Raw genomic sequence first — 18043 nt, forward strand, 5'->3', positions numbered from 1 at the left:
TTCAGTTTGCAACTTAGCTTGCCTTGTTTAAGGAAAAGAAAGTAGTATTTGCAGTGTGGAAACTCGTTTTTGCATCAGTCTGAGCACATGTTGTCTGATCGCATTAACACAGACGAATGATTAGTTTGATTCCTTACAGTTTTTGTCATTGCGTATGCATGCAGTTCTATTGCACTCACTGAATCCTCTATTATTTTACATGGAGAAACGAAGAATAGAAAGCTCATACACTCTAAAAAATGCTGGTTAAAAATAATCCAACTTGGGTTATATTGGACAGCCCATCGCTGGATAAATATTGGACAGATGCTGGGTTATTTTAACCCAGCTGGTTGGGTTAAATGTTTTTACCAAACATGCTGGGTTATTTTGTCTATTATTTTGTTTAAAAATTATTAAATTGCTGGTTTAAAATGGACTGGAACTTATAAAACACACACAGAATTACTAGAGGCAACAGCAACAGACGAACATTTATTATTAAGCAAAAACTGAATTTATCTGGGTGAATACGGCATAGTTTACAATATTACATACATTTAAACTCGCATTTTAGACATCAAAATGTAACATTTAAAAGTCTAATTTTAATTTTAGTGTATTCAACCATTCTTGTAGTTGATTTTTACTGAAATAGCATTAATTCTCATGCCGGCGTGTCGCCGAAATCTGAGCCGGTAAAGGGCTGCTGTTCGCCGGGTTAACTGTGAACTTCAGACTCCGGCCTAGAGTTTCACTCGTAGCTGAAAGATGCCATGACTGACTCCAAAAACTGCCCACAAAAAAACAGTACTGACATTAGTCATTAGTTAGATATTTTAAGATTAAACTCAGTACAATAACGAATAAAATCCTTTTATTTTATGCCAGGCAAAAGACGTCTCCTTCCTGCGAAACAACCGCTGCTGACGCAGCTGACTGACATCTCGTCCTCATGTTGCGTTGCAGAAAATAATACAATTTACAGCACAGTAAAGATTATATGAATTAAATAAAATGAATACAAACCATTATTTTGCTGAATAAGTGCAAATCAGCAGCGCTGAGCACCGGTCTCTCCTGTAGAAGACTCAAAAAGCCCACGCTCTGACTGACTGTAACTCAGCAGCTGGGTTGTTTCATCAGAGACAGGCTCAACCCAGCAGCTGGGTAGAAAAAATAACCCAGTATTAACAATGACCCAGCAACTTAGTTACGGAAGAACTACCCAGCACCTGGGTAAAAAATATTTGAAATAACCCAATAAAATGTCCCAACAAGTTGAACCCAGCATCTGCGTTAAAAAAAAAAAAAAAAAAAAACAGCAACTGGGTAAAATTACAAATAACCCAATAAAATGACCCAACGGGCTGAACCCAGCATTTGGGTTAGTAAAATAACCCAGCATTTTTTAGTGTGTACAGTCATAGCTTAATATTGACAAATTTATGAGCAACATTTGACAAATAACAAGCTATTTTGACCTTGCAATCACTGCAGAATCAATTATACATCCTCACCCTGTATTGTCCCCTCCTATAACACTGCAACCATGGGACCCAAATGAATGCTGTACCACGTAACCCAGCATCATTACCTAAAGTGGAAAAGCTCACAGTTTCGGATATTACCCCTTACGGATTTCGGGTGTCCTGGGCGACAGATTCTTCTGAGAGCTTCAGCCATTTTCAGGTAAAAGTGTCGGACTCTGGCCAACTGCTGGAGCCGCAAGAGTTCGTAGTGCCGGGAAACCAGACCGTGCTGGATGTTTTGGGCCTGATTACTGGCATTGGCTATGAGGTCAGTGTGACCGGGGTGTCAGGGAATGGGTTACAGTCTCGCCCAATCACCACAGTGGCTGTTACAGGTACCGCTCTCTGCTTTTCAGCTTTTCACTTCTTCACATCAAAAGTTTCACTGCCCAAGCTTGGTAGTTTATAGTTTTTGTTGAGTAGCAAAATGTTTTTAATATGTACCAGATAATATCTTGCAGCTATTACCGTTTTTCAGGGGTTGTATGCACAAGACATGTTCAAGTGTTACATTTAATGTAAATAAAGATACTGCTTAATGTATTTTTAATGTTTTATCCTCTTTTTTTATGGTTTTCCAGAAAAATCAATGTCTGCATTTTTTATATTCTTTTTAAGGTGAATTTTGGTTCTTTTGTAGAGAAGATATACATTTTTCTGGAAAGCAGTTTAAAAAGAGAATAAAAAAACGAAGATTAAAAATGCATGAAGTAGTATCTTTTGTGCAATTAATGTTCATACATTAAAAAAATAAATAAATAAAATCTCCCAACATAGTAAGGCAAAATAGTGTATTCAAGGCTGCTTGGATATTTCAACCAGAAATGTATTTATTTATTTCAACATGTGTTCAATACCAGTACAGGTACTGTGCAAGTTTTTCATGCTTTTTATCACAACAAATCAGAACTGTGACAGAATTATCAATTTTTGCATCCAACGAGTTCAAAGCAAATTTCTGAAACTGCCTGTCACTGTGGCTTTGATTTTTTTATTTTTCTTTATTTATTTAGTGTACTCTTGCATGTAATAATTTACATGGTTATTTTAATGAAGGCCTTTTACACCAAATGATAATTTTTCTTAATTTTGCTAATTTTTCTGGAAAACCGTTTAAAAAGATAATAAGAAAAGAATATTAAAATTCATTAAGTAGTTTGTGCAGTGATTGTTCATACTGCAAAAAAAAAAAAAAATCTCCCAGCATAGTAAGACAAAATAGTCTTAAGTCTTAATATATTATGCATTGCTGCTTCTGAACTATATTTACCTATTTTCAAGGCTGCTTAGATATTTCAGCCAGAAATGTATTTATTAGTTTCAACGTGTTCAATACCAGTACAGGTATTGTGCAAGTTGTTCATGCTTTTAATCAAAACAAATCAAAACTGTGACTGAATTAATCATTTTTTGCGTCCGGAGAGAATGAGTTGCAAGCAAATTTCTGAAACTGCCTGTAACTATGTCTTTAATTTTTTATTTTTATTTATAGTGCACTCCTGCATGCATGTAATAATTTACATACTTTTTTTTTTTTTTTAAGAGAATAAAAAAAGAAGATTAAAATGCATTAAGTAGTATCTTTTGTGCAGTGAATGTTCATACTTCGAAAACAATCTCCTTTCTTAATATAGTCTTAATATATTATGCATTGCTTCTGAACTACATTTATGTGGTTTCAAGGTTGCTTAGTTATTTAGTAACCAGAAATTAATTTCAACATGTGATAGAATTTTTTTCCCTGAAACTGTGATTGTAGCATAAATACATTTACATTTGGCCTTTGCAGTTTACAGACTGATCTACAAAGTCAGAAAACACAATACTAAAAACAGAAGTTATTTGACACAAGGAGATGGCAATAAAAAGTGCAGATGAACATGTCCTGTGTTTACACATACTTTTAGATATTGCAGTCCAAATTCTAGATAATGGCCTGCTGTTTGATATAAGCTTTGGTTGGGAAACTCCTGCACAACTCAACTACCTCCTCAACACTGTCTCTTTATTTGCCAGGTCTCCTCCATCAGTAAAGCATTTTGCTTTGTTTCTAGTGTTGCTTGTAAGAACAGTACATGCCTCACTGGTCCCAATTACTCAAAAATATGAGCATACACATGTGTGATGCCATATTTGAACTGTGTTTTCTACTGAACAGCTGGCAAAACTGTATCTGACAACATTTAAGTCTCATATTATCAGGCTTCACCAATGCAGCTAACCAAAATATGTTCTAAGAACATTGCACTGTCAGGGATGTTCTCAGAACATTTAGGTTTTTTACATTTTTAAAAACTTTTGGTTACTTGTATGTTACAGAACACATGAAGAGAGTTACTTTTGAATGTTCTTTGAATCAACTGAAAGTTGAAAGTAGCAAGCAGTAACATTTAGAGGAGAAGTTCACTTCCAGAACAAAAATTTACAGATAATGTACTCACCCCCTTGCCATTCAAGATGTTCATGTCTTTCTTTCTTCAGTCGTAAAGAAATTATGTTTTTGAGGAAAACATTTCAGGATTTCTCCATATAATGGACTGATATGGTGCCCTGAGTTTGAACTTCCAAAATGCAGTTTAAATGTGGTTGTAAACGATCCCAGCCAAGGAAGAAGGGTCTTATTTAGCGAAACAAATACGAAAAATACAATTTAAATACTTTTTAACCTCAAATGCTCCTTGCTCTACCTGAACTCTAACTGGTTCAAGACAGTTAGGGTATGTCGAAAAACACCCATCGTTTTTTTCTTCAAAAATAATTTTTTAAATCATCCTACTTCGCTACAGACCAACCCAGTGTTCGCAAAGTGAACATGCAAAAAAAGAACAAACACCCTTAACAAAACAGGTAAAACAGCGATATAGGATGATTTTGAAGTTGAGGGAGAACATAAGATGGGAGTTTTACCCTAACTGTATTGAACCGGGAAAAAAAAAAAAAAACAGTTCAGGCAGAGCAAGACAAGATGAGCGTTTGACATTAAAAAGTATATAAATTGGTTTTTTTTTTTAATGAAAATAACCAATCATTTTGCTAGATAAGACCCTTCATCCTCAGCTGGGATCATTTACAACCACATTTAGGATCGTTTGAAGCTGTTTAAACTGCATTTTGAAAGTTCAAACTCAGGGCACCATTGAAGTCCACTATATGAAGAAAAATCCTGAAATGTTTTCCTCAATAAAACTTTAATTTCTTTACAACTAAAGAAAGAAAGACATGAACATCTTGGATGACAACGGGGTTGAGTACGTTATGTTACTGCATTGCCAGAACATTCTGAGAATGTTCCCTGTTAGCTAGGAAGGTTTTACACCAGCAGCCAAGATAGAAACACAGTCTTATTTGAGGCTGTAGACCACAGTCTTGCATGAAATCACTGTAAAGAGGAAAAGACAGTCTTATGTAAGTGGCGTGCATGATTTGCAAAGCCATTTGCAATAATAACTGGTATCAAAAGTCACAAAGGGACACGTTTATGTTACTATGTGTCGAAGGTTTAACTAACACGGGTAGTTGTACTCATACTTGATGCATGTGGAATGTGTGGAGACTGGCAGGTAGATGAAAATACAGCACACTTGAGTCTCTTGTTTAAAAAAATAAAAAGAAGAGAGAAACAGACACATTTCCCCTTGTCAATCAGAGGCAGAGCCAGAGATCGAGCACCTTTTTGTGTCGGACGTCACCCCTGAGAGTTTCCGGCTGGCCTGGACGGCAGAAGACGACGTCTTTGATCGATTCGTGCTCAAAGTTAGAGATTCGAGAAAGCTCTCCCACCCTCGAGAGTTCGTTGTTCCGGGCGATGAAAGAACCAAAGTTTTAACGCAGCTTTTGGGGGGAACTGAGTATGAAATTGAGCTTTACGGGGTCACGTTGGAACATCGCTCCCAACCCGTTACTGCTGTTGCCAGAACAGGTATTGCACTTGTCAAACACGCTCATTTCTGGACTCGAGGGGCTTTTTTGGCTGCAGTGTGATGGGAGTATGATCTTTAACAACCGAATAACACTCTTCATCCTAAACAGGTACTGATCTTTGATGCATCTGATTTGAAATGTATCTGTCATGATATATTTCAATCCAGGGTTAAAGTCAACAGCAAATACTATTTGCATGCCATTTTACTTGATGCATTTCCACAGGATAATCAGAGATTGCTGTGGGTTTTTAGACACTATAAACAGACATTTTTGACGGTTGGTTTTCAGTTCACGTTGACTTTAACCTTGCATGCTTTCATGAAGGAACGTTGTGTATGTTCATGCATCCAAAGGAAAGTCTCCCAAAGTTCATTTCACTACTAAACCATCAGTGTGGGGAAACGTAATGTTAATTTGTCCGCATGCATTGAGAACTAATGACTGTGTCGGTTTACGATCAAAATAACATGCCTTCTTTTGGTCATTGTCTTGGTCCAGGTTGAATCTGTGGAATGCAATTGAATGATTTTGGCATGATTGATCATGTTAAAAATGGACGTGTTTGTGGATGATTCTTGCACTATTATGACTAATGGATCTTTCTTTTAGGCCTTTTTCATTGCACCAGGGAAAGGCCAGCTACTCCTGCAGTTCAGTGGTCTTTTCTTTGTCTATTTTCCAGTGGATGTTTGAAATAACTTCATAACCTAATGGCCATACGGACCCTGGGTGGATCACTTTCCAGGTTTTTTCACCGTTTTTTCTTGCTATTGCTAAATATGTATCTGCATTGCTGTCTGGCAGGCCTTGGAGCTCTACGGGACCTTCGTTTCTCTGACATCACGGACACGACAGCTGTGGTTTTTTGGACTCTACCACGATCCCAGCCAGACTCCTACAGAATTACTTACATCCCAGTCCAAGGAGGCGAGTGCTGGTCTTTTTAAAACCTTGAAGAATGCTTGGAAACATTACAGTAGATATATGCAAACAATAGAGCTAGTGACTAAAAAACTCAGTCGATTACAAGACAATAAGCAAATTTTGAGACACTTTGATTAAATTCCTGTATTAAGTATTGCTTCTCTTTTGCGTTTTACCAGGTACTCCTATGGTCCTGATGGCGGACGGGTCACAGTCTCAGGTTTCGCTGACAAATCTGATTCCTGGAGAGACGTATCAGGTGTCAGTTGTTGCAGTGAAAGGTCTAGAAGAGAGCGAACCAGTGTCCAACACTTTTACAACAGGTCAGTTAAGTAACTTAACTGGTTAGTGGTGCTCTAAGATGAGCATAAATGTTAATGATCTGAAAACAAACCCCAAAACCTGTAATATAAAATTGTATGTAATATAATTATTGTTTTTATCATTGTAATTGTTCTTATAGTATAAACATTGAACAAATTAATATCATAGCAAAATAATGTTTTCTAATTTTATTTTATATAGATGTATTTATTTTAACGAATAATATAATAATTGTAACAAATTATAATATATAACACGAGATTTACATTCAGATGTTAACACATGAAAATATATGGTGTAAATAAAAAATACATTTGCGAAAATAAAGATGTATAATATAAATATTGTAATACTGTATAAATATACATTTTTTTTGTAATAATAATAAAAACTATAATACAGTGCAATTAATAATACAATAACAAATATTTATTTAATTTTATATAAGTTGATTTTATTTTATTACATATCACAAATCAATGCCATAAAAATAAACATTTTGTTTTATTTTATAAATGACATAGAATAGAATAGAATAATATAATATAATATAATATAATATAATATAATATAATTAATATAATTAATATAATATATAACAGACTAGTAATTAATATACAATACATGTAATTTATTTATTTATTTATTAATATAAATAATATAAATAGTATATTGTAGATTAGATTATTATGTTAATATGTTTAAATGTGTGTGTGTGTGTGTGTGTGTGTGTACAGTCATTTCTAAAATAAAATAAAATGTTTATTTTGTTGTGGCATTAATTTATGTGTAAACAAAATGTAAATAAAATGAAAGAAATATTTTGTTATTGTACTATTCATTGTGATGTATTATTATTTTATTATTACAAAATAAAAAATAAACTTAACATATTTATATAGTATTATAATATTATATTTTCATAAGTGTGTGTGTGTGTATATAAAATATACATTTTGTTATATATTTTGTTATTGTATTATTAATTGAATTGTATTATTATTTTATTATTATTAATAAATGAAAAACAAACTTATATTTACAAATACTTAATTATACCTATATTTATTATATTCATATTATGCATCTTTATTATGGTAAAATAAAATAAACATAAAATTAAAAGTTACTTATTGTATTATTTATTCAATTAAAAATTTAACAACATATATTTATACAGTATTATAATATTCATATTATACATCTATATTTTCAGTTTTTTTTATTTGCATCATATATTTCCATGTCTTTACATTGTATGTAAATGAATAACTAATCTGTTATATGTCATAATTTGTTAAAATTCTATTGTATTAGTTGTTAAATTAATACATCAATATAAAATAAAATTTAAATAAATTTAAAATAAACAATATTAATATTATAACAACAATTACAATGATAAAAGCAATAATTATATCACATAAGTTTTATATTATAGGTTCCGGGGTTTGTTTTTAGATATAATTTTCAATTAGTACAATTAGTACAGAACATATATACACTATATAGTGCCATAGATTTTTTTTAATAATATTTATTTTATATATATAACAGATAACACCACAACAAAATTTTTTTTTTTTTTTTATTAATAAATAATAATACATTTATTAATTGATTATTTACCTCCAGCCCTGGATATGCCACGCAGCCTGACTGCTGTCAATGTCACTGACACAAAGGCGCTGTTGCTGTGGCAACCCGCAGCCGCGACCGTAGATGGATATGTGATCACATACAGCGCAGACACTGGTGAGGAAACTCCTGCGCTCTCTGTTGTGCTCTATTTTGGGTTTCTTTATTCACGTTTGACTTGTCTGCATTGTCTCTGCTGCTGCTCGCCCTGAGTAGAGCAAAAATAGTTTGAGATATTTCACTAAATCACATGTCACACTGCAGGACACTGCTGTCACTGCCTGACATGTCAAGCTAACATTACCCCAAAATAAACCCACATCTGTTATTCAGTTACTCTGTTATCATTTCTCAGACGCTTGTGTTTTTCTCTACAGTGCCACCGATATCAGAGCAGGTTTCTGGAAACACAGTGGAGTTTGAGATGAGCTCACTGGCTCCAGCAACTCAATACACTGTCAATGTTTATGCCATAAGAAACCGAGAGAAAAGTGCTCCAGCGACCACAGACTTCACCACAGGTGAGCTTCAATCATTACTAGTGCTCTAGCGCCCCCTATAGGTCTCAGCAAATACAGCTGCACTACTTTATTGAGCAGTTTCAATAGGTGACTCGCATGAAACAGTGACTATTTGTATATAAAATTATAGTGAAATTCTGCTATGCATGTGCTGTTTTTTGTGTGTGCATGTAATTAATATGTTAATATATAAACATTAATAATAATATAAAATATTTATTTTTTGTATTATTTTGTCCTATTTATTTTAATTATTATTTTATGTCCTATTGATTAAGTGTCCTGATCGAAAATGAAGGCCATTTAATGAATCACAAAATAGTATTTTGAAAATAATAATAATGATAATAATAATAATAATAATAATAATAATAATAATTAATATGTAATATTAAAAACAGGTTTAACAGCGTTTAATGTTTTATTTTATTTATTTATTTATTTATTTATTTATTTATTTTTTATAAAACTTTTTTTTTGTAGAAATGTCCTATTTTATGCACCCTGATTAATAACGAAAACCACTTAATGCATCATAAAATGATGTAATAATAACAATAATAAAAAATAATAATACATATGTAAAATTAAATATTAATATTAATGTTTTTAAAGCTATTTACTATTAGTTTCTTGTGTGTCCTGATTAAAAATGAAAAACATTTAATGTGTCAAATAAATAAATAAATAAATAAATAAATAATTATTATTATTATTATTATTATTATTATTGTTATTACATAAAGTGGTTCATAATAAAATAAAAAAATATTTAACATACTGTATGTTTTGCCTAAGCATCTGATAATCAATACCAAAAATTATCTGTTCCAAATGTAACTACCTGGATTAATAAATAATAATAATAATAATAATAATAACAACAACAATAATAATAATAATAATACTTATTATTTATTATTATTATTATTATTATTATTACAAAAAGTGGTTCATAATTTAAAAAAAAAAACAATTATATACTGTATATTTTGCCTAAGCACCTGATAATCAATACCAAAAAAATATTTGTTCCTAATGTAACTACCTGGATAAAAATAAATAAATAAAAACCACTAACAAGCTGATTTCATTTTTTATTTTTTTTTTTTTCTATTTAGTCAAAATATCAGTTTTGTAAATAAAAATACATTGTCCCATAATGCTTGAGTGAGAGAAGCTGAGTTTAGGATACTTTTTATACTCAGTTTTCTTCGTTAAAAATTCCAGATTCTCAAAGTAATGTACTCTCATTCTAACAACAAATGCTGAATTTAGAAAACATTAATGATCAATTCTGTACAATAAATACATTTTTAATTTATTTCTAGCTCATTCATATGTGTTGTCCCTAATATTAGTTTTTTTTTTTTTTTTTTTTTTTCTGTTGTTATGTAGATGTGGATGCTCCGCGTGATCTGGCTGCCAGTAATATTCAGACAGACAGCGCCGTTCTCACCTGGACGCCGCCGCGGGCCGCCATCACCGGGTATATCCTGACCTTTGAAGCGTCTGACGGGGATGTCAGGGTCAGACATTTCTCACATACTACTAACCTTCAGATGTTTTTAATTACCCACTTCTGTTGTTGAGCATTTTAGGGTTTTTACGTTTTATTTTATTTTATTTTGCTTTATTTTATTTGTTTTATTTGTTTTGTTTTTTGTTATTATTGTATTATTTCTAGAAACATTTTGAACATGTAGAGAGTTTTGTTAATTGTGCAAATTCTAGAGTTACATTTATGGATTATGATGAAATAGCAACCACAACAACAACAATAATAATACTGTTTTATTTGTAATGTATCTTTCCTATACTCAAAGTGCTGCAACTTTACAAAAATTCTCAAAACAACAATAACTATTAAATATTAGAAATCTTTACTAAAAAGACATTTTTTGCTGATATTCAGCATAACTGATGCATGTTCACACAGGAACTGAATCTAGAGCCGTCTGCGACCTTGCACAGTCTTTCTGATCTGAGAAGCAGCACTGAATACACCATCAGACTGCAGGCCGTCTTTGAGGACAAGAGGAGCAAACGCATCAGCACCGTCTTCACCACAGGTCAGTCTTTCCTCAGCACAACTTCTACTCTATTACTCTTGGTCAAACTCAGAGTTATGGATTTGTTCTGAATAAGTCTCCCGCTGTTCTTGTGATGTATGAGTTCTTGTGATCTATGTTTGTTATTTCTGTCTGATTGTTTTGTTCCTCACACTGCGTGCAGTTGGCATGCGCTACAGGAACCCCAAGGACTGCTCCGAAGCTCTGATGAACGGAGAGACGTCCTCCGGTCCGTACAGCATTTACATCAGCGGAGACGAGAAGCAGCCGGTCCGTGTTTACTGTGACATGACTACTGATGGTGGTGGTTGGATGGTGAGTCCATGTTTGCACTGCACCATTTAAATTGTTGAAACACACCACTATGTAAAAACTGAATGTTTATGGAAGTGTCCGACCAGGAGTAACAGCAGGAATAAAATAGCAGATTGACTGAAGTGCATCAGTTATCTCGTTTTAGCAGACAGGCTTTATATTTAAGAGTTCAGTGATAATAATCACCTTCTTTTACCCTGTTGTACATTTTAAGAGAGAGAACATTATGTGGATAAATCACTTTTTATTTATTTTTATTTATTTTTCACTTTTTATTTGTTATTTATTTGGCTCTTCATGACAAACCCGATCTAAACAGAGCATATATATGTATGTGTGTGTATATGTATATATATATATGTATTTATATATATATTTATATATGTGTGTGTATATATATCTCATTGATCACTGATCATATATATCTCATTGATCACTGATCATATACATATATATATACATATACATATACATATATGTATTTATATATAATATTATATATATTATATATATTTTTAAAAATGTTCAAAAATCATGTTTTTATGTTATGTTTTTGTGTTTTACTGTGTTAGTTAGCTGTATTTTTTAGTTTTTTTATCTTGAAATATAAATGCAACTGTAGTGTGATTGATATAGACATATATAGGACTGAGTGGCAAAAAAGCCTTCAGCGTGAATGGATTTAATAGGAAAGATGCGAATACACGAGTAAAACAAACCATAATCAGAATCTGAACTTGATATAATGTTCCTAACAACTTAACAATATCCAGTGATCAGTGGATATTGATGAAGTCAGGAATTGTGTTTTCTAACACTTATATGTGTCTGATTTTGATGCTGGGGAAAATAAATAAAGCAAATTTGCCAGTGAACTAATTTTGTAAATACAAAATAGGTTGGTCTAAAACCCGGTGATCAGAGAGAGATTAATTTGCTTTTCTTTTCAGTAGCTTTCAGCAGTCAATGAAAATACACCTCAGGTTTCTTGTCAAATCTCTTTAAGTTATTTTATATTATTAAATATTATATAAATGTTATATTATATTATATTATATTATATTATATTATATTATATTATATTATATTATATTATATTCATTTGTATTATTTATTATTTTATTATATTTATTTTATTTTATTTGAGTAATGAATTTTTTTATGGCTTCAGTTTTACCTAATGATAATAACCCTGTCATGGATAAATCATTTACAACAAATGAAATATTTAATCTAAAAAATTAAATATTAATACATTTTGAATGGATGTTAACTTTATGAGTGATTTGAAGTGTTGAAGCAATAGTAATATAATTAGTGGACAGAAAAAAAAAAAATTTAAAATTTGTTTCTGAATTTTATTTATATAGAAGAATACCTGTTATATTATTCATGATTCTGTTGTATCATATTTCAGTGGAAACAGAATTTTTACCATGAATATTTTTACCATGAAGTAAGTATGGAAGCTTGTTTCTGCCACAGAATTTTAAAATAAATATATAAAATAAAAAAAAATAATAATAAATAAAATAATAATAACAATAATAATAATAATTAATTAATTAAAAAAAAGGTAATTTTTATCTCACAATTTTTTTATTCTGTGGTAGAAACAAGCTTCCACAGGCAAAAGAACATAGAAAGAATACTGAAAGAACTGAAATTCACAGCATTGTGAACTACTGCTATTTGAAGGCTACTTGCTATTAAATCACTGAGATTAAACGACATACTAACTTACAAATAGCTGGTGCAACACTACCTTGGTCCTTAACACAGCTTGATTAAAGTCTCACTAAGCAGGAAAGTAGACTGAAAGTGAAGTAAAGTCCCATTTGGCTGTATGCATTACTGAAGCTCGAACAGTAAATCATGGGTTCAGTTTCCAGGGAATGCATGAGCTAATGCAATGAATCTAGTGGTTCAAAACTTACACACTTCACCTGTAAATGAATTTGTTTCTTGACATATGTTTTCAACAGGTATTCCTACGGCGTCATAACGGCAAGGTGGATTTCTACAGAAATTGGAGGAACTACTCTGCAGGATTTGGTGACGCCAACGATGAGTTCTGGCTCGGTGCGACTTTAATTTAACACGCCCATGTCATAAGATTAACACTACTTGATCCATTTCTCAATCTGGGTTTGCTGACACAGATGGTGCATCTTTGTCTTTCAGGACTTTTAAATCTTCACAAAATCACAACAGCCGGTCAGTACGAGTTGCGCGTGGACCTGCGTGACGGGCAGGAGAGTGTGTTTGCTGTCTACGATAAATTTTACATCGCAGATCCTCGTTCCCGCTACAAGATCCAGATTGGTGCATACAGTGGTACCGCAGGTGAATTACATATATGCATTTGATTTACACTTCTATCCAAAGTAATGCATATTACACTCGTAAAAATAAAGGTTCCAAAAGTAGGTTTTTACAGTGGTGTATAAGAAACATTTTTTGTTCCAAAAAGAACTTTCAGTGAACAGTTTTTAAAAGAACTTTTTTTTTTCGCTTTGAAGAACCAGTGGAAAAATTGTATGGTTGTTAAAGGTTCTTCATAGAACCATCAATGCCAATAAAGAAACTATTTTTAAGAGCAGCTCATGCAAATATCATGATCATAAGATCATTTCACTCTAGAATATGTGCATACTTCATGACATACTTCTTAAATGATTTCTAATGTTTTATGCCCAATGATGGCAAAGGTTTTGTAATATTTAGGTTGTAATATTGTGTCTGTCTTTATTTTTTAGGTGATTCCTTGTCATATCACCAGAACAGACCCTTCTCCACCCACGACAATGACAATGACATTGCCGTCACCAACTGCGCCTTGTCCTACAAGGGAGCGTTCTGGTATAAAAACTGCCATCGAGTGAACCTGATGGGAAAATATGGAGACAGCAGTCACAGCAAAGTAAGTTATATTCTCCAATATTTTGGTAAATTAAATTTCTTTTTAAACTTTTTTTTTTTTTAATAAAAGTTAAATAACATAAACATGTTCTAAAAATTATCTTAGTAAGCGCAGCACATTTTTTTACAGTATTTATTGACAGTATGTATTAATTTGGTTAATAAACATACAACTGTTCATTGTTAGTTCATGTTAGTTCAGCTCCATTAAATAATATAAACAACTTTTCATTTTATAGCGTATTAGAAAATTTTAAATTCACATTTACTTGATAATGCTTGAAGTATATTTAATTGTTATAAAGCTGAAATAAGATAAAATAGATAAGACAACAATTATTTAAATTGTTTCAATTTCTAATTTTAATTTAGTTTAAATTTAAACAGTAAAATGATTAATTGGAAAGAAAATAAAAACTAAAACTAAACTTAAACTAAAACTGAATAATAGTAATATTCAAGATAAACAAAAAAAATAACAAAATTACATGATTCAACAAAATTAAACGTAACAAAATTAAATAACATAATTAAATGTAACAAATGAAAATGAAAGGTATATAAAATTAAAAAAAATTAGTTAAAAATTTAATTAAAATTTAATTCAAAATATTAATAAAAACAGTAACACTTTACAATAAGGTTCCATTAGTAAACATGAGTTAAGTCGTTAATTAACATTAACTAACAATGAGTAATATATTTGTTGTGGTATTTATTCATTTTTGTTAACATAGGTTAATAAAAATACAACTGTTCATGTTTAGTTCATGTCAGATTAAGAACATTAAATGATATGAACATATACAACTTTTGATTTTAATAACGTATTAGTAAATCTTAAAATTAACATTAACAAAGATTAATGAACATGTTAGAAGTATTGTTCATGTTAGTTGTTATTAGCTAATGCAGTAACAAAAGAAACCTTTTTGTAAAATGTTACTGTAATAATATATAAATAATGCTAAAATAACACTGGTTAGTTCATGTTAACTAATGAAGTAAAATAATGTTAATAAATGGAAACTTATTTTAAAAACAAAACAATTAAAAATAAAATGTTACCAGCAGGCTTGTGCACAATTCAGAATTTCAGAATTGGCCGCCATTCAATTCATGAGTTGGAATTTGAATTGAATTGACTCCGCCCCACAGGAAGTTGAATTTGAATTGGAGTTGGAATGACAGGAAGTGGAATTAAATTCATGGCAATTCAAAGACATTCCACACAGTCATACAACAGAAAGAATGTGTTGAATCTCACATACAATTACATTAATTTTGTAATTTAATAGCATAATTTCATTACACATAACTAGTCACTCCTCAACCCTGCATACATTTTGTTCCAACATATAGATAATGATCAAATTCTTGAAATAAATTACTCCCTCAATGTTTGATTAGTTTTGTTCAAAATGTTATTTTCATTTCAAAGTAATCAAATAACACAAAGTCGTTGTAAATGCAGTTGCCATTTATAGAATATGTAATGAAATCATATCTGACATATATTGTAAAGCTTCATTGTTAAACACTTCAGTTATGTATATGAATTTCTTTGAATTTGTATTGAATTGCAATTCTGCTTCCTTTAATTCAAATTCGAATTGTAATTCTAGATCCTGTTTTTGACATCAATTCAAATTCAATTCAAATTCAAGAATTGAATTGGAATATAGGAGTCATTCTCAGTTCAATTCTGAATTGTGCACAAGCCTGGTTACCAGTATATCTTAATAATAAGAGAGTATTTTTGCATCATAATGTCTAGTAGTCTAAATGAAAGTGTAATTAATAATAAATAAATAAATAAATAACTAGTATTTTTCCCTTGGAAATATAACCCATGAAATGTAGTCCAAGTCATTAGGTTCAATAATGCTACAAATTCCACCAAATAATATTTAAATGCAATAATGATACACAAGTACTGTACAGCCATTCATATACAACATTATAATGCTTTGTAACACATTTAAATTAAATTCAACTGTTTTAATTCACAGGGCATCAATTGGTTCCACTGGAAAGGCCACGAGCATTCGATTCCTTTCGCGGAGATGAAGATCCGGCCAGTAAATTTCAGAAACTTGGAAGGCAGACGGAAAAGATCATAGACTTTAAATATCCCTCTTTATCTTTTCTCCAAAATCCCTCACATCTCTTGTCAGCAGCCCATCTCTTACCACAGACAGATATGACAAAACCTCCTAAGTGACCCATCTTTAGCCATTCAAACTCTGCCTTTCATGTCAACATTATTGGACCAGTGAATGCCACCAAGTAGATTCATTAGATCTTTGATATGTTATAAATGACCGTGATTGGTGAACGGTCTTACATAAACAATGTGAAATGTGATATCTGAATGTGACCCCAGTCACTCTACCAGATCTTCCTATAACAAACCCTCACTTTCACAATAATTAAAGAAAATATTCAATGATCTTGTACAGTTTTTTCAGAGGAGGAAGTGTCTGCAAGACCAGTGATGTAATTTCTTTAAATAATCATTACCACGCTCAGGTCTGACATCCAGTAGCCAGAATGGTGCAAATAAGTGTTCATTTTGTCAGTTTTCAAAATTAAAAATTTCAATGTGATTGTTTTCTGAAAATATTGTATGACACTCCAGTTTGCTTATTGAGGTATTATTGGTAATTTGTTTTAAAATTTATTTTATTTTTATAATGTTTTCTTTTCCCCCATAGAGTCCTTAGTATCTATAATCCCTAAAAAGTGTTGATTAAACTTTCTCTTCTCCTGGAATGTGTCTAAAATTGATCTTCAACAAAGCAGGAAATAAAACAATAATTTGTAATGTTGTGATTTTTATGTTGTCAATTTCTCTTTACCTATCCTGAAAAAATAAATAAATAATAATAAAATAATAAAGTATTTTTATTTTATTAGGTAAAAAATAACAAAAAATACAGCTAACTAACGCAATACAACACAATAAAAACATGATAACATAAAAAAAAAACATGATTTTTGAAAATTGTAAAAAAAAAAAAAAAAAGCAGCTCATTAAAGTGATCTGTTTTTGCAAATAAACTTCAAATATATATATATATATACACACACTATATTGCCAAAAGTATTCACTCACCCATCCAAATAATCAGAATCAGGTGTTCCAATAACTTCCATGGCCACAGGTGTATAAAATCAAGCACCTAGGTATGCAGACTGTTTTTACAAACTGTGATAGGATGCCACCCGTGCAACAAGTCCAGTCGTGAAATTTCCTCGCTCCTAAACATTCCACAGTCAACTGTCAGCTGTATTATAAGAACGTGGAAGCGACACGACAGTGGGAACGACAGCAACTCAGCTACGAAGTGGTAGGCCACGTAAACTGACGGAGCGGGGTCAGCGGATACTGAGGCGCATAGTGCGAAGAGGTCGCCAACTTTCTGCAGAGTCAATCGCCACGGACCTCCAAACTTCATGTGGCCTTCAGATTAGCTCAAGAACAGTGCACAGAGAGCTTCATGGAATGGGTTTCCATGGCTGAGCAGCTGCATCCAAGCCATACATCACCAAGTGCAATGCAAAGCGTCGGATGTAGTGGTGTAAAGCACGCCGCCACTGGACTCTAGAGCAGTGGAGACGCGTTCTCTGGAGTGATGAATCGCGCTTCTCCATCTGGCAATCTGGTGGACGAGTTTGGCGGTTGCCAGGAGAACGGTACTTGTCTGACTGCATTGTGCCAAGTGTAAAGTGGAGAGGGCATTATGGTGTGGGGTTGTTTTTCAGGAGCTGGGCTTGGCCGCTTAGTTCCAGTGAAAGGAATTCTGAATGCTTCAGCATACCAAGACATTTTGGACAATTCCATGCTCCCAACTTTGTGGAAACAGTTTGGAGCTGGCCCCTTCCTCTT

The 18043-nt window shown here is 32.0% G+C and overlaps 1 protein-coding gene across 5 annotated transcripts in view; it reads left to right on the forward strand.

Annotated features, from left to right (window-relative positions):
- tnca (tenascin Ca) overlaps positions 1-16978 on the forward strand; it is a 70700-nt gene extending 53722 nt beyond the window's left edge. For 3 of the 5 annotated variants that reach the window (XM_051109750.1, XM_051109751.1, XM_051109752.1), the window contains 13 exons: positions 1568-1846; positions 5158-5430; positions 6240-6362; positions 6539-6682; positions 8319-8438; positions 8699-8842; positions 10241-10371; positions 10782-10914; positions 11078-11229; positions 13215-13311; positions 13414-13575; positions 13989-14152; positions 16164-16978. In XM_051109750.1, the coding sequence (XP_050965707.1) occupies positions 1568-1846; positions 5158-5430; positions 6240-6362; positions 6539-6682; positions 8319-8438; positions 8699-8842; positions 10241-10371; positions 10782-10914; positions 11078-11229; positions 13215-13311; positions 13414-13575; positions 13989-14152; positions 16164-16274 (2033 nt within the window). In that variant the 3' untranslated portion in view covers positions 16275-16978. The remainder of the gene's footprint in view (positions 1-1567; positions 1847-5157; positions 5431-6239; positions 6363-6538; positions 6683-8318; positions 8439-8698; positions 8843-10240; positions 10372-10781; positions 10915-11077; positions 11230-13214; positions 13312-13413; positions 13576-13988; positions 14153-16163) is intronic. The other 2 variants (XM_051109753.1, XM_051109754.1) reach the window with 1 other exon arrangement.
- Positions 16979-18043: the final 1065 nt, after the last annotated feature.

This window comes from Labeo rohita, chromosome 5 (assembly GCF_022985175.1).
Source record: "Labeo rohita strain BAU-BD-2019 chromosome 5, IGBB_LRoh.1.0, whole genome shotgun sequence".
Lineage (NCBI taxonomy): Eukaryota > Metazoa > Chordata > Actinopteri > Cypriniformes > Cyprinidae > Labeo > Labeo rohita.